We start from the raw sequence: 26,670 nt of genomic DNA on the forward strand, positions 1-26,670 counted from the left end.
CACTAGTCAGCTGTGAAAATTTCAGCACCTTTCCATTTTCCTGCAGCACCATCACTGTAGAAAGATCTGCTGTGTGGGTTAAAGCTGAGGTGCCCACAGACCAGCATAAGGTCTCACCTTAGGAGGAGCTGAGCAAAGCTAGGCTAGAAATTCAGGATAGGGTCTAGTAAAGAAAAAGGTTTCAAAAAGTCGTACAAGGTACAGTGAACTACGGGTGACAGAGAGTCTGTTTTACCCCCAAACCTTATGATATATTCTGGTGAGCCAAGAAAAAACATGGGAATAAATCCAACAATAGTAGGATTGAAGGTGAGTAATTCCAGTTTATATTTAGTGACTAGTCTGAAAAATCAAAAAAGAGGTTGCTATAGCAAAATGAAAACCCTTTTCTGAAAATCCATTCATTTAACATGGAAGTTTAAGGAGGTTTTGTGTAGTGACATCCTTTTGAGGTTCTGGTTATTTTTAATCATTATAAGGTTGAAATGGGATATTTTAATAAGAAAGGCCAGTGTGAGTCACTGATATAATTTCAGCCTTAATTTGAACAACTCACCTCAGGGTGAGGTGGGGCTCAGGTAGGGCTGTAAAGGAGTAAAGGAGTTTTGAGTGATGGTGGCTTTTACTTTTGAGTAAAGATGTTTTGAGTGCCACTCTGGAAGACAGGAACCAGTGGGGATCCTTTGGGATTGACATCCTCACACCAGCACCCGTGATCAGCCAGAAAGGGAGAGGAACTGCAGATGGAAGGGGAAGAGCACGATGCTTGTGAGCAAACCTCCCCCTCCAAAGTGAGTCTGGAGTAATTTTATGTAATTAAAATTTCAACTGGCCAGGCTCCTGAAAGGAGAAAGCTCTGTGTGGGATGTGGTGGCTGCCTGGAAGTCCTGCAGGTTTGCAGGGCAGAAGAGGCTCCTGAGCTGGCCAGGGAAGGGCAGAGGGGGGATCTGTGCCTGTAGAGGGTGCCCAGACTGCGCGCTGGCCGTGGCTCAGCTCCCGGCTGCAGCCCACCCGCCTGGCTCTGCTGAGAAGCCCAGCAGAAGCAGAGGAAAAAATGAGGCAGAAGAACCAAGCCTCTGATACAACTGGAAAGAAACAGGAAAAGAAATGAGAAATTTCAGTGTCTTTCACCATTTCTGGTCTGACCAGCTCCTGGCTCCCACACCCCCCGAGCATGGCTGTGTGCCATGAGCAGCCCGGCTGGGCTCGGAGCTGCCACTCACAGTGTCCCTCCAGCTGTCCCTGGAGGGTGACCCTCCCCAGGGTGTCCCTGCAGCTCCTGCCTGGCATGGGGGCTTACCTCAACCCCTACACTCGAGTCCTGTCAGTGGCAAGACGTGGGTCGGGCTGGGGCTGGTGCTGTGGCTGTTTAGTGGCATTAAAATCAGACTCCTGAGAGGGTGGATGGAGGTGTCCTGCCCTGCTGGCATGACCCACGTCGCCATCAAGATCTGCCAATCCCAACCCACACCCTGCAAATGGCAAATACACAACAGCATTTCCCTGTTAGACTCTGCCTCCCACCATCCCTGCAGGTGACAGCCACTCACCAGCCATGTCACAGGGTCACACAGCCACACAGTGAATGATGTGCTGTCCCAGAGATCTCAGTGCACAATTCTGTCTCATGTGCCACTTTCACAGGTTATTTTAATGGACATGGCGTGGGGGTCTTCTGAGACGTGAGCACACAGTGTAGGAACCACTCAGCCTGAGATTTTCTCTGCTCATTTAAGGAGACTATACACTAGCAGATAAAAGGCAGCAATAAATTTCCCATCGGCTATTTTGGGATGCAAATTACAGTTATCTCATGCAAAATCCAAGCAGAAACGATTCACTCTGCTGCTGCAATTGCCTTGCTCCGGGAGGTCTGTGCTCCACGCTATTCACAGGGAATTGTTTAACAAGACCCATTTACTTTGCAGCAGGTTGTTTTCATGGTGCTCCTTTATTTTTCCACAGCCTGCTTCCAATTGTGGATAATTTATTGGCAAGTGTCCTGAACAGGCTTCTTCCTAATCTAGAAAGTCGGAAAAATAAAACATTCTAGGAAGGAGCAAAGAGTGTGAAAAGATGTGGTGTAGCTCCCTGTGGCATCACTGGTGCCTGGAGCAGGAGCAGAGCCACTGTCCCAGGGCTGCTGCATCCACCCAGTACCTTGGGATGTGGCAGACACATTCCATGTCTCCATCAGCTTGGGAGAAGCTTCTCCTTCCTTCCCAATGCGAGGTCTGCCCAAATGCTGAGAGTTCCTAATGATGTCCTGGACTGTGCTGTGGACTCATGGAATCTTTCCTGCTCCTGAAAGCCCTAGAGTCTTTCTATGGGCTCCTGGGACTCCCCATTTCTCTGAGGAAGGTGCCCAGGGCCAGACCCAGAGCTGGTGGAGTCACCAGCAGGGCTACCATTCCAGGTGTCCAGTGCTCCCATGTCCAGGGAAAGCCTGGCAGAGCCAAGCAGGGCTGTATGTCCTTCACTGGCTCTGAATGTGGGTTCTCACTGACCTTCCCCAACCCTTGCAGCTCTGCCCAGGGCTCTGCATTGCCCTGGGATTTGTCAGTGACCAGCTGGGACTCCTGCACTGTGAATACACAGTCGGTCCCCAGCCTTGTCCTGCCTTGTGTCACCCACTCCTGGGTGAGGAGGGACACCTTTCCCTCCTCTGCTCCATCCTGACCCCAGATCTGCCAGGAGCAGGAGTCCCCAGGAGCTCCCTGCCCAGAGCACACTTGAAAGCCAGGCTCTTCTAGATGAAGAGGAATTTCAGGTAGGGGAAGGGGATTTGCAACTGAGTCCAACAAGGGATCAATGACTCCCTCCCTCTCCGCCCAGCACTGGTGGCCCTGGATTTGCTGGGCAGCATCCTGTACACCATGTCCAGCCTTCCCTGGGCCACTTCTCGAGGTGGACTCGAATGTGAGTCCTGCATCTTCTCCTTCCATCTGTGCACAGGGCTTGGGATGTTTCCCTTAGGTTCATCAAGGTCTCCTTCAGCCATGCACAGCTGGGCAGGGGGCTGTGAAGCTGGCAGAGGTCCTGGCTTCCTGCCTTGCTCTCACCTCTGTCATGGGAGAGAACAGCAGGGTTTGGGTTTCACAAGCTTTTGGAGAAGGAAGTGTCACGGGCCCTGACTTGGCGAGGCCGTGCGTGCAGCCACTGCACAGCCAGGGAACGTGAAGCTGACCGTAAAGGCAAATATTGCAAACATTCTGACTCGTGTTTCCTTCCCCTGTGAGCCCAGACTGTCACTGAGCTGGAGGCCTGGTGGACTATTCACTGGGAAAGCCAGAGACTGTCCCCAAACCCCCACAGGCCCCCCTGCCACCCACAGTGGACCCCAGCTCCTCCACTGGGCCTCTTGATGAACTTCTTCAGCTGAGACAGAGCTGTGCTGCTTTGCAGGAATTCAGGACCAGACCTTCCTGGAGAGCAGCACTGTACAGTTGCTGCATTTTTGGGTGTTGGCAGATTCTCAAGGCATACCCTGAGCCACATGAATTGCTGATGGAAATTGCAGTCCCCAAGCACTGGTGGTGACCCTAAATAAAAATACTCTAGATGTGATCCAGCTCATGGCTGCAGCAGAGGTGATGGTGATCCACCCAGGTGATGTCCCTCTGCCTTCTGAACAACATTTGTATGAAGGAACAACCCATGCAGAAATCCCTTCTGTAGTTTCCCCTCACCACAGGGCAGTTTCCCACAAATGGGACCTGCACCCAGTGTGGCATGGCTGAGCTGCAGCCTGGCCAGAGGCTGGAGGAGCCAGGCCAGCCCTGACCTCTTTGTTTGACCACAGGACACCTTGAGAAGACAAGGGCTGCACACAGAGGGGATGGAGTTTGGGACTGAGAGCTGGGAAGAAGTTCAGCAGTGACCCTCCCCTCCTGTGGCACTGTGTTGACTGGTTTGTGTCCCACAGGAGTGCTGGGAGAGGGGGTTCCCCTCCCCAGGCTGCTGAAAATTGACTTCACCTGCCCGAGGATCCCACTGAGTGTCTCTCTATACCCAACACAGCACAACAGCAGCTTGGTGTTATCCCTGTAAATGTTGCAGAAGGAAGATGTGGTTTTTCCATGGAACATTGTGTTTTGGACTCTTTTGTGGGTGCTCGGAAGGGTGTGGGTGTACTTTGCATTCTTGTGCTCAGGTTCAATAAAGTCCAGCCCTCTCTGCAGCCACAGCAGGTGTTCAAGCCTGTGGGGAAGGCCAGCTCTGGTGAAATCCCTGGGCTCAGGACAGACCTCAGGTGAGAGGGCTGCAGTCCCCTTTATCCACCCCCAGCTCAGAGGGTGCAGAGATCTGCCAGCAAATGCTGTGTCAGACCCAAACATGTCAGACTCTCCAGGGCCTGGGCTCAAAGCTGTGGGGTATGTTGTTCACGTTGAGCACCCATCACACCCTCACCTGCCCTGGGTTTTACTGGGGCTTTGTCCTGGGAGCACTTAGGGACCTGGGGGCGGGGGGTGGGGAATCACCCAGCAATGCCCATGAACTCTGCATGAACCACATGAAACTTCTGCTAATTTAAGGCTCTAAAGCCACCTGTTGCTCCTGGGGTGAGAGGGAATAGCTGGGACAGCTGCAGCATCATTGCTTGTGAGACTGTCCTGCTCTGGTCCAGCCCAGATCCACCTTGAAACACATCTGGAACATCAGAATCAGATTTTTCCCTCCTTTTTGATGTTCCTTTTCCTTTCCCCTCTATTTATTTCCCCGCTTTCTTTTATCTGTTGTCTCTCAAACTGTGGAAATCTTTCTTGGACTCAGCCAGCTCCTGCTTGCCTCTGGGGCACAGACAGTTTTCTCAGAGCAGACGCTGCACCGCAAACCCACACTCTCTTTCCTTTGGCTTGCAATTTGTGAGGTTTCTGTATGTAATTAACTCATTGGAAGGTAATTGCTCACCTCTTGCTGTGCTTGGACTCATTCTGCTCCATATGATGGTGCAGAGCTGTCCTGAACAACCCTGGGACACTCCCCAGTGCTGGTGGGCTCCACACCCAGGGTGAGGGGTGAGCTGCTGGGCTGGCTGGATGCTGCTGGCCACAGCAACGTGTGGTGCTCAGGGCCAGGCTGGTGCAGGGGTCACATTTCACAGCCAGCAAAAGGGAACTGTTCCTGCTCCATCCTTTCCTTGGCTTTCCTCATTCCTGCAGCTCGGGTATATAAAAGCAGCTGCCAGCAGCCGTGACCACGGGCAGCTCCACCTTGACATCAAAGGGTCCAGGTAAGTGGCACTGAAGGACCGTGACCACCGTGGTGGCTCCATCAGGCGACCCACAGCGCAGCATAACTCAGCTGGAAAAGCAGGAATTTTAATGATGCTTTCCTTTGATTTCTGTAGCAGCATTTAATCATTTATGAAAATTAATTTTTAAAGCTAGCAGAGCTCTTGCTTGTTAAATTCTGCATTTATTCCTGTTGTTGTTAAGTTTGTGATAATGACTAAGCTGGCAGAAAGGACGGGGAGTTTTTTCATGATCTTGGTGACCAGAATTCAGAGCAATTTTCAGCTCTCCAGACCTCATCTCAGCTGGTGTAAAATAAGTGTTTATCTGCAAAGCCAGACGTGCCTTTTGCATGTGCAAGATGCTCGGCTCACTGAAATGTGTGTGACCGAGGAGCAGCACCCTGGTAGATATTGTTAATAACTGCAGAGATAGGTGCCTGCATGGTCACGTATTCTCTCTAAGAGCTCTTCCAAGAGCCTTGACATCCATTTTGGTACCCTCTTGCAATGCTGCACACGTCCTTCAGAGCCCCTCCAACAAATCCCACTGATTTTATTTGACACGATTTTCAATAGAAGCTGCTCGAGCCTCTCTCCTTCTCCCCTGTTCAATAATCGCAGCTACAGGAGCTGTGCATCATTACGTGCTGATCAAAGGGAAAATGTAAAAGACAGTCGAGTGAATTAAAGTCTAATTTAATTGTGCCGAGAACTGTCATAGAGGGATTTTTTTTTAAGTATCTGGAAGAGATAAAGAAGTTGTTCAGTCTGACCTAAATAATGTTATTTCTCGGTGCTGAACCTCTGCAATCTGCACCCTGTACATTGTTTTTCTCGGAAGGGACAAGCTGAGGTGTCTGTCCAGCACATGGGCTGTCCAGGAAAATGCTCCTAGAGCTGGGACCCCTGGCAGTGCTGCAGAGAGACCATTTTCTCATTTCCTTGCAAACACCCTTCAGTGCATAAACAAACACTCCCCAGCCTGCATTGTCACCCTGAGAAGCCCAGCTTGGGCAGGATCAGAAGGTCCTTGAAAGTACTTTCTTTTGGCTGGGGGCGGATCAAACACAGGGAAAGAGGACTCTTTTCACAGCTTGAGTGGAACAAGATGAGAAAAACAAACAACCTGCCCATGGGAAAGTGAGTCTGATTCTGGCCGTGCTTTGAGCTTTAATAACACAGGGTGCTCTTCACAGCGGGAAGAAGGACACGACTGTGACACTCATCATTTTTTATTTGGCTGTGAGTGTTCCTCTTTCAGGGCCATTTCAGAGTGGTTGGAAGCCATCCGATTCTCTCAGTACAAGGTCCTCCTACCTCATCTCCATCCCTCTTCCTCTCTTAAAATGGCATTTTCACTTCCCTGCAGTGTCAGGTACCCAGCTCTGCAGAGGGGGGCCCAGTCAGGCAGGGAGACATCGATGGCTCTGGAGCAGTGTGGCACTGGGCTTCAGCTGCTCCCTGATATCCAGAAGTGGGAAAAGGGAGCTGCAGGTCTGGGCTGACCTCCTGGGATGGAGGGCATGGTGCCTGGAGGCTGCATGTCCAGGAGGAACCTCCCCACCACCCCAGGGCAGCGCACATGAAGGATGGAGAGCTGGACCAGTGCCCGGGCTGTCAAAACCCATGTGAAACTGGTGCTTGGTCTGATGGTCTTTCCACAGGTGCTGTGTCAGGACATGCCACCCTTCTGGTGTCTCGTATTTCTTGGGGGCCTCCTGCCCCCCTCCCATGGCCTCCTCAACCTGCTGAACCCAGCAAAACCCAGCAGTGGTGAGTTCAGATATTTTGTGTTTCCAAGGGAGAGTCATGGCACAGTTCTGTGCCATTTTGGGCTCGTGGCATGTCCCTCTGCTCATCAGAGAGCTGTCTCCTGGCAGGCCCATCTCCATGGGGAACCCAACTTTGTTCAGGGATGTTCAGGGGTCCCTGCGAGACCTCACCAGCAGAGCACCCTAATGTAGCCAAACCAACCTTTCCTGTCAATGAAATCTTCCCAAGAGTGGAAGTGCAGTCAGTAACTGGGATTCTCTGGGTGCAGGCCTGCTTGGGACTGGTCCCATCGGTAGAAAAAGTGGGTTGGCTGGCACAGGTGCCCTTGGTGAAGGCGGGCTGCTTGGCACTGGCCTCCTGGGCAAAGGAAGTCCAAGCGGAGCAGAAAGTGGAGGCTTCCTGGTGCAGGAAATGAACCCAGCGGAGCTGGGGTCCTTGGCACAGGCCTCCCACGTGAGGAAGCTTGGCACAGGGTGGGGTTGGGAGAGGAGGGTTTCTGAGTGGTGAAGGACAGGAGAGTAACGAAGTTCTGGCTGTTGCAGGAGGACAGCCTGGTGGCATCCTTGGTGGGAAAGGCCTTGCATCAGGCCTCCTTGGAGAAGGACTCGGCACAGGCGTCCTTGGAGGAGAAGGACTTGGCACAGCTGTCCTTGGTGGGAAAGGCCTTGCATCAGGCCTCCTCGGAGAAGGACTCAGCTCAGGCCTCCTTGGTGGAGAAGGACTCGGCTCAGGCCTCCTTGGTGGAGAAGGACTTGGCAATAATCTCCTCGGCAATGGTCTCCTCGGCAATGGCCTCCTTGGCAATAACAGCCTTCTTGGACAGACAGGGCTGCTTGGAAAAGGAGGTCTTCTAGGCAATGGAAGTCTGCTTGGACTTGATGGTCTTCTGGGTGGAGCAGGAGGACTTCTGGGTGGAGCAGGAGGACTTCTGGGTGCAGGAGGACTGTTGGGTGATGGAGCTTCCCAAAAGACACTACGTTATGCATGGTGAGTGAGAAGCCCCGTGGTGGGGCTCACGGCAGGGTGACCCATAACATCTGGGGGATCAGACTCTCCCTCTCATACAAACCACCAGTCCTGGGCTCGCAGCTCACATGAGAATCTGCGACAGGGGAAATTCCAATCAGAAATGGGAGAAGTCTTACCTGTGGGAGTGGTGTGACACTGCCATGGGTAACACAGGAGGTGGGAGAATCTCCACCTCTGGAGATGACTGAGACTCAGGAGGACACAGCCTTGAGAAACCTGGCCATGCTTTGAGATTGGCTGTTTGCGGAGTGGGAATTGGTCCTTCCCCACCTTCACTTTTACCTGAGAATATCCACAGGTCAGATGATGAGCAGGAAGAGATGGGACTGTAGGATCTGCTCCTGCTGATCCTGCCATCTCAAGGTGGGTTTTCTTGGTGTCAACCCCCAGGCTGAAGGTGCTGAACCTTGAGAATGCCCGAGTGTCATGGAAGGTCCTTCGTGGGACTGAGCTTGTGCTGAACCTGTACTCGAAGCTGGTGCTTCGCTTTCCAGGGTGAGTGAGGCTGGAGAGTGAGGCCATGGGGACCTGAGGGTGCTGGGAAAGATGGGACACTCCTGAGTGCACAAACATCCCCAAACACTGAGCTAGAGGCTGGCTGTGCTGCTGATTCTCTCTGGAACCATTTCCAGATGTCATCACTCCACAGACACTCACCATCCATGGAAGTGTTCCACAAACATGTGGATATGGCTCTAGAGGACATGGTTTAGTGAACATGGTGGTGGTGCTGGCTTGATAATTGGGCTTCTTGATCTTAGAGGTCTTTTCCAACTGGAACAATTCGAGGAGTCTGTGATCTGCTACAGGACAAGGAGCCTGAGAGAAGTCCCAAAACTGAAGCACTGTCCCAGCCACGGCCCTGCTTGGGGCTCTGCCACAGGCGCCACTGTCCTGTGCTGCTTTGGCTTTCTCCATAACCTTCCATGGCACTTCCTTTTTTCCAGGATTTTTCAGTTTCTGAGTGGATCCTCAGTAGAAGCAAACATCACATCACACATCACCCTAACCCAGGACTCCCCTGGTGACCTCAAGTTGGTGCTTGAGGATTGCAACAACCTCCTCGGTGGCTTCAGTGTCAACCTGCGGAAGGGGTGAGTGTGGGGGTCAGCTCCTGCAAGTTGGCAGTGGGGCAGAACTTCAGTCTCAAATCTGGGCATGGATTGAGAGCATAACAAGCAGATTTTGGGATTCAGATAACAAAATTCTGAGCACCTGTAATTCCTGCTGAAGCCTGGGGGAGCTCTGGGCTTGCGGCATTTCTTGTCAGAGAAGAGGAGGGGGCTCCTCTACGGACGAGTTCAGTTTTGAGCTGCACAGAGGAGGCTTAGGTTTTCTTGATGTGAAGTTGTGGATTTTGACAACTTCCCTGGTAATTTTTGTCTGTCTTTTCCCTCCCCAGCCTCCTCACCAATCTGGTGAGCAGCTTGCTGAACAAGTCTCTTAAGTCTCTTGTTCCTGCGCTGGTGAGTGCCTGAATATTCTTTGCTGTGAAGCTGCATTTCAGCTGCAGTCAGTGCTCCTGCCAGAACTGCCTGGTAGATTTACACACACACACAGAATCACACAACAGTTTAGATTGGAAAGGACCTCAAAGGTTAGTTAGTTCAAATCCCCCTGCCCTTGGCAGGGACAATATATACTACATATATATATGTACACATACATACACAATATATATTTGTGCATGCACAGAGACATGCCTGCAAGCCCATAAGTGAGTTACACAAAATTGTTTGATCTTCCTTACAGTCAGAATTTATTTGTTAGGAGTAATTTCAATTTCATCATTCAATGTTACGGGGTAATTTATACTCAGCTGCTCCCTGAGAGGGGGAACAGAAGCAACAGCCCCATTTAGAGCAAAGTGGCCTTTTAGAGGATCTTGTTCAGTCAAACCTGTGCCATTTTGAGAAGGGGGCTGAACAAATCGTACAGCTCTTTTTCCATGGAAGAGCTATGCTCTAGGATGAAATCAGGGTGTTTGTCCCAGGCTGATTTAAAGCTGTGAAACTCAAGTGGTGCTGGGGAATGTGCTGCTGCACCCACAGTGTTCTCACCAAGCCTGTGCCACTTGTTGCCATTGCAGTTCTGCCCTTTAGTGAACGTCTGGGTCCGCATCATCAACATTAACCTGCAATTCCTCAACCGTAAGTAATTAAATTTTCTTTCCTGTATTTGGTTTTAGAATGACACTCAGGGTTTTTGTGTCTGGCCACCTCCACGGGCAGCAGGTGTCCTCAGGGGAGCTGGAGCTGTGGAAGCAGGGGTCTCTGAATGCAGCAGGAGCAGCTTTTCTCTGCTGGCAAAGCTGCTGTGGGGGCAGAGTCCTGGCTCACCACCACTGCCAGACACCACAGTCCTGCTCTTCTTACGGTTGTTTTTCTATCCAGGGCTAGACCCAAGCTGCTGCCAAGAGTTGGCTGTGCCAGGACCCCCAGGTGCAGCCCCACAGAGCCAGAGGGTTTTCCCTCCCCTGCTCTGTTCATGTCAAACCTGACACACAATTGCTGCTTCACTGAAAGCAGAACTGTCCCTCCCCATTTACCCCCAACATTTCCCTTGTGATGGGAGCACCTGGGAGCTCCAGGGCAGCAGCTTTCATGGGAACTTTTGAACCCCAGGGAGTTTGAGATCTATAGGAAGGACAAGGAGTTTTTTCCTCCTTTCTGGGCAGGATAATGCTCTCCCAGCCTCTGCCAGATGCTCTGGGTGGGCACAGGGCTCCAGCAGGCTCAGTGACCCACAGGCAGCTCTGGCCTCTCCCTCTCCCCAGGTGTCATCTCCTTTGGGCTTCTGGGGAAAATCTACTCTGCCCTCTCCAAACTGCCAGTGACATCTGGGCACTATGTGGAGCTGGATCTGCAGGTAGAGACATGTCCCATCCTGTTTTCCGTCCCTTGTCCCCACACTGCTGCCTCCCCTCCACATCCACATGCTCTAATGCCTCCTTGTTCTTTGCAGGATTCCCCATTCCCAAGCACCTTCATCGACTGGCTCCTTAAGAGTAAGTGCAGCCCCAGTGCTGCCATGGGGATCCCCACCAGTGCCTGTGAGCCAGGACAGGGCAGCTGCAAAGGGGGACACAGCCCTGGGTGGGGAGTGGGGAGGGCTCTCATGGCTCTGGGGGGCAGCCAGAGCTGCCAGGTGCTGTGCATCTCAGAAGAGTCCCACAGAGCAGGTGCTGTGCATCTCAGAAGAGTCCCACAGAGCGTTTGTACCTCACAGGGCACAGCAGTGCTGGGGGTGGTTGGGGTCCCTGGTTCTCCGAGATGGCCTCCAGCTCAAATGTGAGCAGCTCTGCCTCTGTGCAGTTGCAGGTCTGGAATACAGTAGCAAGAGAAAGTCTGTGCACTCCTACTTGTGCCCTGCACAGCCCTGGAAAAGTCACTTCACCTCCTATAAAAGGGTTTAATAATATTTGCTTAATAAGAGTGAATAATGGTCCTCAGGATGCTGCGAGGATTAATTAATATTTGCAGAGGTGATTGGAAGAGCTTTCAGCTTCATATGCATGGAAAGTTAATATATAGGGAAGGGAAGGAAGAGTTGGAATTCTTCCCAGCTTCCCCAGAGCCGTATTCCTGGGGGCACTAAATCATCTCTGCCCATAAAGCTGGAGGCTCTCAGGCCACTGGAGCATCAGGCACTGCTGAGCCTGGGCCTGTGCTGGGGGATACCAGGGGACTGTCGGGGTTTGGGGCCCTGGAGGAGGGAATGCACTGACCTGGGTGCCTCTCCCCCAGCTGCAGGTGTCGATCCTGGGATCAGTCCATAGCTGTGGGACCGGCAGCACCTGGGGTAAGGAGGATTTGCTGGCTGGGGACCTGGCACAGAGATCTGCTGCCGATTGTGCCAGTACCTGGGCTGGGTGAGAAGAGTCCTGACCCTGCTCCCTGGTAGTGGGAGGTGACAGGGGTAGGACAGGGCTGCCTAAAATCTCCACTCTGGTATCCTTCCAGGACCCCCTGCAGGTGATTCCCAAGGAGGAGGAGGGAAGGGAGAAAAACGGCTCAGTAGGTTGAGAATAGACACGAAAATGAAGAAACCCAACCAAGAAAAGACCCTTTCTTCTGCTCTACATTTCAGCCTTGTCAGATTTTGGTGTCTCTGTCCAGCCTAGAGTTATCTGTGCCAATGATAATCTGTGCCAATGATAATCCATGCCAACAGTGAGCTATGTCGATAATTAGCCATACTGATAATTAGCCATGTCAATGATCAGCCATGCTGATGACACTGTGACTGTGGAGGCAGGAGCCCCAGGTCTTGCCTGTGTCCCTCCTGGCTGTCATGGCCACAATCCACATTATGTCACTGACTGATGAAGGGATGATCCTGATCCCCTGGTTTTTCCTCATGTCCACCCCAGCTCCACTTGGGCTGGGGTTTAGGCCAGGTAACAGCTCAGCACAGAGGGGACATTCCAGGTGCTGGATGCAGACAGTTAGGCAGGGGTTTGGTCCCCTCAGGAATTTCATGAGTTTGCACCAACTGCACAAATCCTTCTGAGAAGGGAAGAAAGAAAAGGAACAAATTCAATGAGCTGTAAACACTTTGTCTTTGCTCTCCTTCTGCTTCTTGATTGGCTTACCATTTCAAAAGGGAATTTTGCTGTTTCTAGTGATTTCATACTGTTAAAAAGAGGCAAAAAAGCCCCCAGCCTAATCCAGGCTCACACTCAGCCTATTTGTTCCCAAACAGCGACGCTTTGAACTGATCAGAGTGAATGCTATCCTGCCTTGTAATCTCCAAGTGGATTTGGATGTGTCTGCATTGTGGGTGAGGTGGATTTGAGGCAGATTCACACCCTTCTGTTACTCCTTACAATAAAAATGATTTTTCTTCATCTGCATTCAGCACGTGACTTGGTTCCATTCCAAACTGCCAAAGGATTTTTGCATTTGCAAGGGTTTTGTTATTTATCTCTCCCATCAGCTACAGGAGTAACTCACATGTGAGGAATATTGAATAGGTGAGTCTGCTGGAAAGGTGGGGAACCACAGGGGCTGCAGCCCCAGAGCCAGGCTTGAGTGGAGCCCCAAACCCTGCCCAGGCTGCCAGACCCCCACTCTCACACCCTAAAGTAGCTACAGAGACGTGGTCAATGTGGCAAATAAATATTCCCCGCATTTGTATTTATGCAGATTTATTCTGCCCTGTCCCTGAGCTGCTGGTTCTTTTAGTGTGTATTCCTGCTCCCGCCTGTTGCCAGTGAGCTGGGAGCTGTTTGACATGAACAAACACATCCCTGGGGCCCCGGGGAGACAGCTCCCCCCAGGCTGGGGCTGGGGCCCCCAGGACCCCGGGGAGGGCAGTGGCAGTAACCGGCAAACGTTTGGGCACAGGAGCTCACTCCTGGCTGCACTGGCATCAAACCTCATCCCAGGGCTGGCTGTGCCACAGCCCTGGAGCAGAACGGCTGCATGGTGAGAGATGCCAGGGCCAGATGCCCAAGCCCTGCAACCTCCAGATCCACTGGCACAGCACCATGTGCCACCAGCCATTTCCAAGTGTCCACGTTGGCTCTGCTGGGCATTCCTGGTGGGCAGCACCTACAGCCTTCTCTTCCTCTGCCTGGTGTGGGTCTCTCTGGTCCTGCCCAGGGCCCCAGAGCCCCATCCAACAGGCACAGGGGAGCTCTGGTGCTGTTAGCTGGGAGTTTGCTGCCAGCATCCTCTGGTACCACACTGCCAGGGCCAAGCTCCTGCTCACATCTTCTGAGTGGCCAAATATTCCCCTGAAAAATTTGGAGGTTCTCACTGCTCTTTTCCCAAGGTACTGGCGTGGGTGATGTGTCACCAGTGCCACGGGACCACAGCCCAGCCTCTCCTGCTGCTGCTTCACTCCCTCTGCCTCACTACTGTGAGCCAGCCATACCCCGAGCAGCCAATGCCACCCTGCCCTGCCAATTAATGGCAGAGGTAACAATGCTAATGAGATGTGGGCATTGGGACATCTGGGCTGCACCCAGAGCACCTCGCTCTGGCTGCAGTGACACCCACATGCTGGGGGCTCTGGGAATGGATCCTGGTGCTGATGATCTGCGTGTGCTCAGCACAAAATGAAGGGCAAAGGTCGGGTGCCCTTTGACAACAGTGTCAGAGCTCTGTCAAGGGAGGACAGGATGGGTGGCAGTGCCTTGGACCAAGCTATTGAATCTGTAACGCCTCATTGGGCATCTTTAGTCTCCAGTTCCTAAGGAAACAGAAGGAGGAGGATGAAGGAATGTGCCAAGCCCCTTTCTAGGTTCACTTGCTGTGAATGATTGCAAAAAGAGGTGTAAATATTCCCTCAGTAACCCTAGAGCCAAACCCCAAACCTCTACAGGTGGCATGGTGCCACCAGGCTGGGTCCCACCTCTGCTGCCACAGAGGCAGGGGTGGGCAGCCATGGCCACTGTGAGCCCTGTGGGGACAGCAGCAGTACCTGCACTGGTCTGACCCACCAACAGTGATAAAAACGGGGCCACAGGGGATGTCCCTGCTGCTGGCACCACCCAGCACCTATGTGCCAGGACAGGCGACTCTGGAACAGATCAGATCTTTGCCAGCTCTGGTTGCAAAGACACTGATGGGGTTTTTCCTGAGGTTCCTCTCACCCTGCTGTTCCCTTGTGGAGGCTGCTCTGATCCTCTCCAAGGCTTCTGCATCAAATTACACCTATCTGCTGTGCAGAGCATCCCAGGGGTCCTGTCAGTGGTGCCACTGCTCCTGCCAGACTCTGCTGTACTGGCTGCTGAGCATGGGATAGGGAAAGCTTTCCCACCAACAGTATAAAGGCTTTTCAAAATGGAGTTTGGATAAGAAATTGTGGGAAGAATATTTCCTTTAATGAAATGTTACAATGTTTTCCTTTTTAAAAGGGAAGCTGGTTTTGGAATTGCCTCCTGTTTGGTTCTGATAGCTTCAACCAAAGTCTCTTACTATCCTTTTTTAAATTTCCTGTAATTATATTACAGAAAGACAATATTAAGGAAAAAAAAAAGAAAAAAAAAGGAACATATTAAAAGACACTCAATAGCCCAAAGAGAAGGGAGCACCTTGTCTAGTTTTAAAATCCTATGATCAGCCTGACCAAAAGTGAATTTCATTTCTGTTCTCCTCACTGTCCTCATGGATGCAGGAAGGGAAGGAGGACAATCCTTTTTGGCTGTTCATTTTCACAGCAGTGTGCTGAATATTAATCACCCTCAAACCCTCTGCTGGAGGCACTGCCACTATGTAATTCCTACATGGGAGCCACAGCCGGGGCGGGCGAGGGATCCCGTGGTGACCTGGCTCTGCAAGTGGCAAACACACTCCTGGCTGTCCCTGAACACCCTGACAGCTCAGTTAGACATGTCCCTGTGCATCAGGCTGTTGTCATCCCTGGGTTTACTCTCCACGAATTAGACACCTTTTTCCTCCTCCTTAATGCAAGAAGTAAATGTAGGGCAGTGAGGTTGAGATTGGGGCGTTTTCAACACTGATGGACTTTGCTTTTGACACCCTTTGAAGACATAATAAGAGCCCTGTCTTGTCCTTGTTCTGGCAGCCCTGCCTGTCCTCAGGCTGGCCACCCTGCTTGTCCCTGTGCTGAGTACCCTGCCTGTCCCCAGGCTGGCAGTACTGCCAACTCCATGTTCCTGGTGGCAGTGGCAGCTGCCCCAGACTGGCTGCTGGGGAAGGTGGCTCAGACCTGGCAGGAACAGGGACCCTGGGCAGGGGCCCCCTTATTTCAAACAATGTGAAATAATTCCCTTTCACATTTCCTAGTGGAAGTTCTGCTGAAGGGAAGGAGCCCCTGCCAGGCACTCGAAGCACAGAAAGTAGTCCTCTGTTTTCCACAGATACAGCTGTCCAAAGGAATTGCAGCACCTCCGCCTCACAGGAGGCATTTTAATTACTCTATTGACTCGTGCTCTTGAGAGCCCCAGGCATGTCAGAGCTCAGGCTGGGATCAGAGGGATGCAGAGAGACAGGGAGGGAATGCATGACCACCCCTGACAGCCCCAGTGCAGCCCCACTGCTGCCCCATCACAGTCCCAGTGCCCTGCCCTGCACACCAAGTGGTGCTGGGCCATTCCGTGCTGTCTCTGATCAGCATCACACCATCTTCATGTCTCTGATCTGTGTCTGACTGTTAAATAACTCAGCAGCAGGGGAAAAATACTTGAAAAAATATCTGGAAGATATAGAGCCATTAATGAAAAACATCAGAAAATAGATAGCAAGTAATGACACCGCAATGAGAGCTTATTAATAGGAAAGGCTAAAGATAAAACTAATTTAAACCTGATGAGACAAGACATCTCATCTTCAGGAGAATGAGAAGTCAATAGTTGTCTGTCAGTAAAGGAAATAAATTGCTCACAAAGGAGGAGGGAAAGCTGCAGGACTGCTGGGCCCCAGAGAGCAGCAGAGCCTGTGACAGACTGTGAGATACCCTCTGAATTCACAAACCCCAGAACTCAGAGCTGCCACTCACCACCGGTGCCTCTGTCATTGCCATGCAGGTCACAGCCCAGCAGTGCTCCGGGAAGGCGCACGGACATGGAGGGACTCTGGGGACTGACAATGCCAACCTGGGGGGGCTGCAGAGCAGCTTGGGGCTGGTGGGTGCACCAAGGAATGGCAAAGGAGAGCTCATTGCATTTCCAGCACAGCACAGAGTTCACCATCGGCTGCAGAGGAGCCTGTAGGAGCAGCTGTACCTGCCCTGCCAGAACACAACCACTGCCAGTTTCAGAAAAGAGTGAACTAAAGATAGAACCAATTTTAGAAGTGGAAAACAGTTTTGAAAGTTCTTTATTTTGCTTTAAATCCCAAATCCCTGTGCAAAGAGCTGGCTTCAGAAATGGTGATGAAAAGCTGCTGAAAGAAAACCCCCTGGACCCCCAGGCCACAGCAGTCCAGAGCAGGGAGGAGGAGGCTTGGGGGAATGGGCTGGCAGGCACATGGAGCCTGTCTGCTAAGGGAAAACCCATGAGAAGAGGAGGGTGGCAGCCCGGCAGGCTGCTGGCATCACACAGAGGCAATGCCTTGTCACCTGCCATCCCCTCAGCAGAAGCTCCAGCTGACCTAAAGCTAACTCTGCTTACAGGCTTCCATCAGGGAAAATGTCCATCCATCCTTCCCTCCACCAGCACCATGACACAGAGAGGGAAAACAGACTGCAGAGCTCGAGGGGTCCTGGGAGACGACTTGATACACCATGGCCAGCCCTGGCACTGGGAAAAGCCTGACTGCTCTGCCTAAGCTGCTTCAAAAGCCTTGGAGAAGGGAGCAAGTACGGGCAGGCACGTGTAGGCAATGATAGGCATCAATTTTGAGGCTGTCCTTAGGCCAACAAAAGCCAGTGCTGAGCAGGGAAGAGCTGTGAGCGCCCGCTGCTGTCCCTTCACTCCTTGAGCACAGCCAAACCTGAGGACAAACAAGTTCATTCTCTGATGGGGGTCCGGGGAACAAACGGGCTCTTGTTCTCCTGACAGTGACCTTTCCGCCAGGTGAAGCTGTTTGTGTGTGCGGGTGATGTCCAGCCTCACCCACACCCCCTGCCAGCAGAAAGGAAAGTGCAGGCTGTGTGTTACGAAATTCCGGCGTCAGGAGACACCCTCAGGGCACGGCTGCTGTCGGAAAGTAAATGTCATCCCAGCACTTCAGGGCTGTACTGGGAAACCTGAGCTGCCAAACGCCTCCTGAGGTGTTTGCCCATGGGCGTAACTGGGGCACGACGGACTGGAAGGGCACCGCTTCGACCTGCAAAGGCACAGGTGTACATCAGGGAGATGGGAGGGGGGAGAGTTCAGGGCTCTCATCCGGGCTCAGGGGGGGAACAGAAACGTGTAAGAAGGAACACAAGGTATGAGTTCAGCCTTCCCAACAGCTGGATTTAGGCAGCAAACCTGACAAGCGACACAGAACCCACGTCCCACCTCCAGCCTCAAGGAAAACAACACATTCCTTCTTCCACGCAGTGCCAAAGGACTGACTCAGCCTCCAAGGTCATCGTAAGCACTTCCTAATGGATGCTTTGCTGCCTTAAAACCTCGGTCGTCATTCCCGAGGCCTATAAAAACTAAGGAGGCGAAGCAAATGGTGAGTGCTACGGCTCCCCCGGGGAGCCCGGGCAGTGAGCATTATCACCTCCTCATCAAAATGTAAAACCCAGCTCTTCTCCTCATTAGTCTCCCTCTCTTAAAATAATGATTGTAAAACGGCCACAGCTGGCCTCTAAGCAGGATGGAGGGGGGAGGGCACACTGGTCTGCATTTTCCAGTTGGAATAGGTGCTCCTGGAGAGGTCAAAAAGAGCAGGGAAAGGGCAGAAAGCCCTAAACTGGCTTAGGCCGTGGTCCCAAAATCCCTGGGAACTGTGAGGTGAAAGATTTGCCATAGGAGAGCTGAATTTGGCCACTGCTCAGTGGGTTTGATGAGCCAAGCATGGCCTCAGTGCCCATCATCTCTGAGAGCTGTTGTTTATACATGCTGCTGTTTCCTTTGAGATTTCATCCCAAACTGCTGCCTCTTCCTGAAACCCCCCTGGACCACAGGCTCACCCTCACTGGGCAGCAGAAGTTCAAGCCCTGGTTTGTGAACCTGGGCCAAAGAAAGACACTTTCCCGTGTGGAAGCAGGAGGGCAGACCAGCCCTGTGTGCCTGCCAGCACCTCAGAGCCCACATGGGCTGCGCTGACTGTGCAGATTCACTTCTAGGAGAAGGGACTCAGCTCTGAGATAATAAGCAAAATGTATTTGTTTCTTGAAGCCTAATGAATATTCAGTGAACCATGCTGTTTTCAAAGAGATACAATTATAGCCCAGAAAGAGCTGAGCAGGAGCTCAGGCAGCTTTCGAGCAAAACCCTTTCAGGTTTATTTTAAAATTCTGCAAATTCATGTTGTGACTGCCCTGCTACCAGCTGTTCCTTCAAAACTGGTCACTGCCGAGAGCCTTCTACAAGAATTTATTTTAATGGCATAATTATCTGTATGAAAAAGGGTGATCCTTTCTCACATCTCAGTTTACTCACAAGTGCAGGTCACAGGTCCTTGTTTGAATTTCACAGAACAGGCTGGAATGTGACACTGTGCAGCCAGGGTCAGCTTCAGGCTGATGAAAACAAGGAACTGTCAGATGCACTTGGAGAACTTGCTGGCCATTTAAATCAATACAACCACTTCTCTTAGTAAGCAAAGGGAAGGACAACCATAGATGTTTGGATTACAAAACTGCACCTGAGGTTTTAAGAGGCCAGAGATGAGCCTCAAGCAGCCATCTCATCCCCCAGGCCTGGAAACAAGGAAATCTCTAGACAAGATCCAAGCCTCCCCAGTACCAGGGGAAGGCTGCATTCCTTCAGCCCCAGACACAACAGAGACACTGGTGCACATTAAACACCATTTTTCATTCCACAGTCCAGCGCCACATTCCAACACACAAGTATGGTGTGGGTTCTTGCATCCCCTTTCCAAGCATTTTGCCAATATTTGGAAAGAATTAATCAATCTTCTATTAGTTCAGTTCTTGCTACCCTTTGACAGTACTTCTGCTATTCTCCAGCAGCTACTGGGGTTGTGTTTTGTAGGTACTAGCAGCTTTTGCAGGTCCTAAATTCAGCTGAGGTTGTAGGAAGGAACTTCTCTGCGTATCCATTCTCAGGCTGGGCTGTGCCAGAGGACGTGATCACACTCAGAGGACAGACCTGCAGCACTGTGAGGGTGAGACAAGCCTCAGGGCAAGTCATAACACACAATCTCGCAGTACCTGGATTTTGCAAGTTCACACAGTTCCTACCCCTTTGAACCTGCACACATCTGTGAGGGGTAAGTTGGCACCAAAGCAGAAATACATATGTATTTTATTATTTAATAAATAAATTTTAATATACATATATATCTCCCTGGTTCTACCATATCTCCACCTGATCACACTTATTTCTTCCTGGAGAATATGTGCTGCTTCCATCCAGGGGCAGCAGGGGTCCCTCAGTGAGAAGCAGCAGCACGGGACAGGGTGGTCCGGCAGAGCGGAACTCCCCGCAGGGTCTGCGAGCTGGCAGAGGTTACCTGAAAGAAACAACACAGGTCCTCAGGCACAGAAAGGAAGATCCATTCTAATTTTAGGCTCTTCTGGCAGCAGCTGCCCTAGAGAACAGCTCTGTGCAAGGAAATGAGCAGTGCAGGTAGGTCACCTTCACCATCACATAGTCCCCTGGCTGGGCTCTGCCTGGAGCCCGGCACTCGGCAGCATCCTCCAGCTCGGCGTCGGGGAAGATCACCTTGATGTTGCCATCGTTCCTCCCACACAGCTCCGAGGCAGAGCGTTTGCTGGGCTGGAAAGAGGACAGAGAACATTACCTGCATGGCAATTGCTCTGATTCACTGCTGGGCTTTATTGCCTCAGGAATTAATTGAGCACTATTGATGGTATTAAACCCACATTAACCAAGCCCCGGAACAGAGCACTGTGGCCAGAGCTGTTTGGGTGACACACACCAAAGCACAAATTCTGTGCTTGGTCAGAGATGCATCCCTAACAGATCCCATCCCCTGTGCTCAGCTCAGTGCTCTGGAAAAGTCAGGCTGCCTGCTTAAACGTGAAGAAATAGTCTTGGGAGTCCTGCGATTACAAGGGCAAAGTGAGAAGGGAAGGCAGAAGTGGCAACTGCTGTGCACAGCCAGCAAGAAAGGAGGAGGACAATTCCATTGCAGGCCCACTCACCCCCTCCACCAGCACCAGCTGGGCCTGTCCCACCAGCGCGGCGTTGGCCCTCGCAGCCTCCTCCCGGAAGGTGGCAATGAGCTGCTCCAGCCGCCGCCGCTTCACATCCGCGGGGACGTCGTCCTGCAGCCGGCGATGCGCCCGCGTCTTCTGCACACACAGGGCACACACAGGGCCAGCGCGGCCCCTCAGCACCCAGCCTCAGCTCTGAGCCCAGCCAGCTCCACTGCTCTTCCAGCAACAGCTTCCCCCACTCCAACAGCATTTCAGTTTGTATCACAAAGGAACTATTCCAGTGCCAGCCATGTCCTCTCGCCCCTCACATCTTTCCTCTCCACCTTTTAGGCAGGTCTGATGCAGGGCACTGAGTATCAGTGGCTGTGAAACAGTTTTGCAGCTCCTGTGTGGGATGTGCCTGTGCCTGGCTGTTCACAGACAGGCAACAGATTCTAGCATTTCTAATCTGTGTACTGAATGGTGATCCAAATCCCTTTGCTTCCTTACATTTCCCAACCTTCTGTCCTCTTCCCCAACAGTATCACACACTCTGGAGACCATTCTAATGGAGCCTTACCAACTACTCACTCTTCTCATGGAAATACCTTCTCAAAAATTCGCCACTTCCGTTCAGACTTGACTGACAGACCCTTATAGCTGGGCTCCAGCCCAGCCCCATCAGCACATTCCTCATCAGTAAATAATGTATTTGTAGCCTCTGCTGACACAGTTGCTTCTCTGCAATGACCCTGGAGCATCTGCAGAGCCAGGTCACCGAGCAGTTACCAACCCTGACACTCCTACAGAGGATCTGGAAGCCTCCCAGGCACAACAGCCCTTACAGAACCACACACCCTACAAATGCTGCCTGGGACAAATGGCATCTACCAAGTCTTTGGTATGATTTTCAACAGCTTTTTAAAAAATGTGTTACAGTGAGAAACACTGAGGAGTTTAGGGGACACACCCAGAGATAACAGCCTTCACCACCAGGGCCTGCACTCACCTGTCTCATGCTGTAGGCAAACAGGAAGCCAACGTTGTAGCGGACTTCCCGCAGCAAGGACACCGTCTGCTGGTGATCCTCCTCTGTCTCTCCACAGAAGCCAGTGATGAAATCACTGCTCAGGCTCACTCCTGTAACAGGCACACAGCTGTACACAGCCCTCATGGAAGACAGGAATGCTGCACTCAGAAAGGACAGTGAGGTGCAGCTGTGCTGAGTTCACACTGAGCCAAAGGAACACGCACCTGGAATGGAGTCACGCACGTGGTGCACGAGCTCTAAATACGCTTCCCTTGTGTATCTGCAATGAACAGCACATGGATTTGCTAACTGGAAACCCATAACATCAGTGAGGAGAAACCAGCAGCCCAAATCAGAGGGCAGGACACAGGGCTCCTCGTGGGGTGACCCACCCTCGTCGCATGGCCTCCAGGACTCGTGTGCTCCCACTCTGGGCTGGGAGGTGCAGATGTTTGCAGATGTTGTGTCGCTCCTGGATGAGCTGCAGCACCTGTGGTAAGTGATCAGATGATGTCTCAGACAGCTTAACTGCACCAGGGTGCCAAGGGAAGAGTCTTCCCTGGGTAAAAGCCAGCAAACTCCAAACCTGCCAGCTTTAGCCCCAACATCCAACTCCCAGGAGCTGCTGTTCCCAGTTTGAGAACCCACATTCTCTTTGTTTGGGAAAGCAGCACAGCTCATACCTCACATTTCAGAGCTGCCTCGCTGCCTGCAAGCAGAGCCCAAGGTGTTTATTTTACACTTGCCTCATCAGGAAAATCCTTGGGGTGTGGAGAGGTGAAACGGATCCTCATTTCTGGGTCAATCCTAGAGACCTGGTCCAGCAGGTGTGAGAAGCGCAAACCTCCCGGTTTGGCTTTGTAGACGGTGCTAAAGCCACGGCTGAGGCCTGGGGCAGCCACTGACTGAAACTGCACCTCAGACAGGTCTCGAAAGCTGTTGACATTCTGACCCAAGAGGGTCACTTCTTTCACTCCCTACAAAATAAACAGAGGAAGAAATATAACCTGGGCAGGATGGCTGAGCTGCAAGGGCACCCATGGTTTTACTCCAAGGAGTTTCCAACAGAAGCCCTTCCTTCCCTGTCTGTGATGGACTATTACGAGGGGAATCAAAAAGCCACTGGTGAAACCCCACCACAACCTCAACTTTGCAGATAAAGGCAGTGACACTGGTTACTTTACCAGGACCCACCCTTCCTCCTGTGGCTGGGGACAGGTGGGAGGAGGCTCTGCCTCACCTGATCCGAGAGCATCCTCACTTCCTGCAGGATGGAGGCGATGGGGCGGCTCCTTTCCCGGCCTCGGGTGAAGGGCACAATGCAGTAACTGCACATGTTGTCACAGCCCCGCATGATGGACCTGCCAAGGGGTAAAGCACAGGTCTCACCCAGCTCCTCCACAACCACCCACGCTGCATCCTGCCCACGGTGAGCCCACTGCTGCTGCCTGCAGCCAAGCTCCACACACAGGCCATGCACACGGCATCCAGCTTGCCCTGAGCTGACACCTCCTGATTTTTCATGCACATTTCCAAGAAAGCTGGAAAGAACTAATGAGGCACAGACTGGCACTGCAGCCTGGCAGTGATCAAAGATCCTTCTACATCCCATTCCTGCAGAGAGTGATACTGTCCTTCCATACGCTACGGCCACACCAAGCAGAGTCTGATTACATGTCTGACAATGTTATCACCAAAATGAAACAATCAGAAGTAATAATGTGTGGAGGATTAGAAGAATGAAGAGCAGAACCTGGAGCAGGGCACCACAGAAGGCAGGGGATGAGAGGCATGGACTTCAGGAAGGGACAGTGGCACAGAAATCACTCAATGCAGCATCAGGCTGAGAGTCAGCACTCCCAAAGGAGAGGGAGAGGAGTCCACAAGAGCCAGAGCTCAGGGCAGGCTCTCCAGGGCTCAGTCACACAGCAAAGCAGCAGCAAACACACACATACACACACACTCTGGGAGACTCAGTGCAGCCAGGCACTGCATCTCCTGGGCAGCTGCTGTCACTGGCCCATACTGCTCTGCACAGCAGATTTCCAAACCAGAGCCACAGAAACAAGCGCTGAAAAAAGGTACTCACACAAATGCTGTCGTGCCACCTGCACTAGTCTGGACTGGGAGAATGTCAGCATAAGTCTCATCTAGGGACAGCAGGACATTGGCAGCTTGCTGGCCAGACTCTGCCACTGCCAGCAGCCGGGGAAGGTCCCGGTAGGCATCAGGGCCTGCCACAACATCGACCAGTTTCTCCCTGTGCAGAATCTCCTCCTTAAGCCTCTCTGCCATGCATCCTGCCAGCAAAGGAGAAGGGTGCTCAGGAGGCAGTGCCTGCCCTCTGTTACTCCCCCGCAGCCCCTCCCAGCTGCTTTCAGCCCGGGGAGAGGCGGGTGCTGCTGCAGGACACGGTGAGGCGGCACGGCCGTACCCAGGATCCCGACGCGGAGCGGAGCGCGAGCCGGCGCCTGCCGGGCCTTCAGTGCCTTGAGGTGCTGCAGACGGTTCCAGATGGCCTGCTCTGCCTTCTCCCTGGGGAGCCACGGAAAATGGGCACTCCTGCTCCTGCTCTGGAGCACAGCCCCAGCCTGGAGCGGCCCAAGGGCTTGGTGAGGAGAATTCAGCTACAGGAAAGGACTCTAATGGCACTGGAGAGTGCTGTTTGTGGTATGGGTGCTATGCCTTTACTCTGGCTTATCTGCTATCACTCTGCTTGCCTGAGAGACTCTCCATAGCAGAAACACCTCAGGGACTAAGCTCTCGGGGAGAGAAGAAGCACCTTGGCCACAGTACAAGGTACCCTGCAAGTGACAATGAGCATTTGGTGTCTTCTGCATTCAGAAAAAACAAGCAAAGTTCCCTTTATATCAAGTTGCTCTTAAACATATATCTCACATTTTTAAAGTACAGACACTGTACTAGAGTCACTTCAAGATAAGATAAAATATTTAAAAATAAAATCATTAATTGTGCAGGTCTCTCACTGCCCATGCCATAGATACAGACCTTACACTACCAAAGAACTTCTCACTGCCCAGAGAAGAAATTCACAACACAATTAATTTGTTGTAAATTATAGCATCAGCCAGTCCTACCCTCAACTAAACTGCCAGTTTCACACCTGCACACTCCTTTCCTCATGCAACACCTTTATTGCCTTGGTTTTCAAGTGTTAATTCCTTAAAAACTGTCCCAAACCAGTGACAAACATTTCCTTACCTCACAGAACAGGTGACAAGGAGAACCACATCCGCCTAAATCGAAAGCAACAAAAAGAGAAGAATCTATAAAAGCCAAACAATAAGTTCTCATGCCTTGCCCAGGTAACCTGAAGCTATAAAACTCAACTCAGGGAAAGAGGCCTGCCTGGGTACACGGCAGGCTTCAACAAAGAGAGGTGCAAGAAAGAAACAGAAGACAAGCAGAGTCTTCACTAAATGGTAAAAGTAAACTCAAAGATGAGAGAGGAGGATCCCGCTGTGTCCAATCCCTCTCCAACTGAGATGGAGCCCAGCAGTTTAAAGAAAAAAGACAACCCACAGCTTTCTACCACACTTGTTAAGCAGCTTCCTGCACAGAACTCAGACTGCAAAGCTCCTAACATCCCACAGGGTTGCGCTCCAGAGAAAAGCTGGGACTTGCAGACACAGCCAGGGCGTGAGGGCTGAGCTCCAGGAGAGCTGCCAAGGTGCTGCCTTACCTCGTCCAGCTCCTTTGTCCTGGCATAGCCACTCTTCTGCAGGATGGCCCAGGCGATCTCCGTGTCATTGACGTTCATCTGGCACCCGTAGGTCTCCAGGTACACTGCAACAAACAGGAGCCTGCTCAGCTCCCATCCACAGCCTGTCCTACCCCTACTCTATGGGAAGAAGCCTTCAGTGCCACCACCAGAGTCAGGGAAGCAGCACAAAAATGCCCGACCTGCAGCCCACGAGGACAAACCAAAGGACAGACTCCGGGAAACTTGTGTGCTCTGCAACACAGCAAGGCTGGGCTGTGACTGCAGAGCAGCAGCAGCCGTGTCCTCACTGAGATACAACACTCGGGGCAATGAAAACCATCCCAACCAAGGCACCACGGCCCCGCGGGGGCTGCCACGGCCGCACTGATACCCCAGCACAGCAACCTGCTCTCTGCCCCACTCCATGGAGGAAGAACACACACGACTTTGCAGCCAAGGACTAAACTCCTTCCAGCGTCAAAACCCCATCAGGGCCCCAAAAGCTCTCAAACAACCCATTTTCCCCACTCTGCTCCAGCTGTGGAGCATCACTGTCTGCACCGGCCTTACGGCTGCCCTTGACCCTGCAGGGAGGCCACAGCAGCAGGGTTCTGCTGACCACAACGGCTCCGGTCCCGAAGACCCACAGACCTTTCGGGGCCCCGGGGACAGAGCCCGGCTCAGGCGGCGGCTCCTGCGGCGGCCTCGGCTGCCGGGCGGCAGCTGCCCTCAGGAAGTGCCGCAGGTCGGGCCCCGCGGGCAGCGCGGCGCCGCGCCCCCCCGGCCGCTGTCCCGGCCCACAGCTCGCTCTGCGGGAGGCCCCGGTGCGGGGGGCGGCCCCGGGCGGGCGGAGCAGCCCCGCCGCCCGCAGCGCTCGGGCCCCGGGCAGCATGGCCGCGGCAGGGGGGGCGCTTTGGGGGACGGACCGGCCGGCCGGGGACGGGGCGGTCTCGCCGTGCGCCGACAAAGCAGCCCCGCCGCTGCCTCCGCCCCTCGGCGCCGCGTTCCGATCCGCCGCCGTTCCGGGCCCGCCCCGCTGGTGGGCGGCGCCGCCGCCGCGGAATCACAAAATTACAGAATTAATTAGATTGGAAAAGACCTCCGAGATCATCGAGTTAAGCCTGTGACCCACAACCACCATGTCAACTAGACCAGGGCACTGAGTGCCCTGTCCAGTCTTCC

The 26,670-nt window shown here is 52.6% G+C and overlaps 2 protein-coding genes across 2 annotated transcripts; one reads left to right on the top strand and one right to left on the bottom strand.

Annotated features, from left to right (window-relative positions):
* Positions 1-5,200: 5,200 nt before the first annotated feature.
* Positions 5,201-11,835, top strand: LOC134553010 (BPI fold-containing family B member 4-like). Its single transcript, XM_063402233.1, has 10 exons — positions 5,201-5,233; positions 6,901-7,009; positions 7,552-7,996; positions 8,429-8,533; positions 8,986-9,132; positions 9,441-9,504; positions 10,128-10,188; positions 10,815-10,906; positions 11,003-11,045; positions 11,785-11,835. The coding sequence occupies exons 2-10, from the start codon at positions 6,916-6,918 to the stop codon at positions 11,814-11,816; spliced, it is 1,083 nt and encodes a 360-aa protein (XP_063258303.1). The 5' UTR covers positions 5,201-5,233; positions 6,901-6,915; the 3' UTR covers positions 11,817-11,835.
* Positions 11,836-19,859: 8,024 nt separating this feature from the next.
* On the bottom strand, positions 19,860-26,496 carry CDK5RAP1 (CDK5 regulatory subunit associated protein 1). Its single transcript, XM_063404482.1, has 13 exons — positions 26,140-26,496; positions 25,468-25,571; positions 24,987-25,021; positions 24,199-24,299; positions 23,854-24,064; positions 23,005-23,125; positions 22,511-22,741; positions 22,157-22,254; positions 21,989-22,044; positions 21,744-21,874; positions 20,741-20,890; positions 20,211-20,351; positions 19,860-20,085 (listed from the first exon to the last, which is right to left on the bottom strand). The coding sequence occupies exons 1-13, from the start codon at positions 26,378-26,380 to the stop codon at positions 20,005-20,007; spliced, it is 1,701 nt and encodes a 566-aa protein (XP_063260552.1). The 5' UTR covers positions 26,381-26,496; the 3' UTR covers positions 19,860-20,004.
* Positions 26,497-26,670: the final 174 nt, after the last annotated feature.

The sequence above is a fragment of the Prinia subflava genome, chromosome 8 (assembly GCF_021018805.1).
Source record: "Prinia subflava isolate CZ2003 ecotype Zambia chromosome 8, Cam_Psub_1.2, whole genome shotgun sequence".
In the NCBI taxonomy this organism is placed as follows: Eukaryota; Metazoa; Chordata; class Aves; order Passeriformes; family Cisticolidae; genus Prinia; species Prinia subflava.

Excerpts from the sequence above, each read along its gene's own strand:
- CDK5RAP1 (XM_063404482.1), bottom strand. The coding sequence starts at position 26,380 with ATGCTGCCCGGGGCCCGAGCGCTGCGGGCGGCGGGGCTGCTCCGCCCG. Across the intron at positions 25,022-25,467 it reads GGACAAAGGAGCTGGACGAG|GCGGATGTGGTTCTCCTTGT; the intron begins GTAAGGCAGCAC and ends CTTTCGATTTAG. Across the intron at positions 20,352-20,740 it reads AGCTGGTGCTGGTGGAGGGG|CCCAGCAAACGCTCTGCCTC; the intron begins GTGAGTGGGCCT and ends TCCTCTTTCCAG.
- LOC134553010 (XM_063402233.1), top strand. The coding sequence starts at position 6,916 with ATGCCACCCTTCTGGTGTCTCGTATTTCTTGGGGGCCTCCTGCCCCCC. Across the intron at positions 9,133-9,440 it reads AGTGTCAACCTGCGGAAGGG|CCTCCTCACCAATCTGGTGA; the intron begins GTGAGTGTGGGG and ends TTCCCTCCCCAG. Across the intron at positions 10,907-11,002 it reads ATGTGGAGCTGGATCTGCAG|GATTCCCCATTCCCAAGCAC; the intron begins GTAGAGACATGT and ends TGTTCTTTGCAG.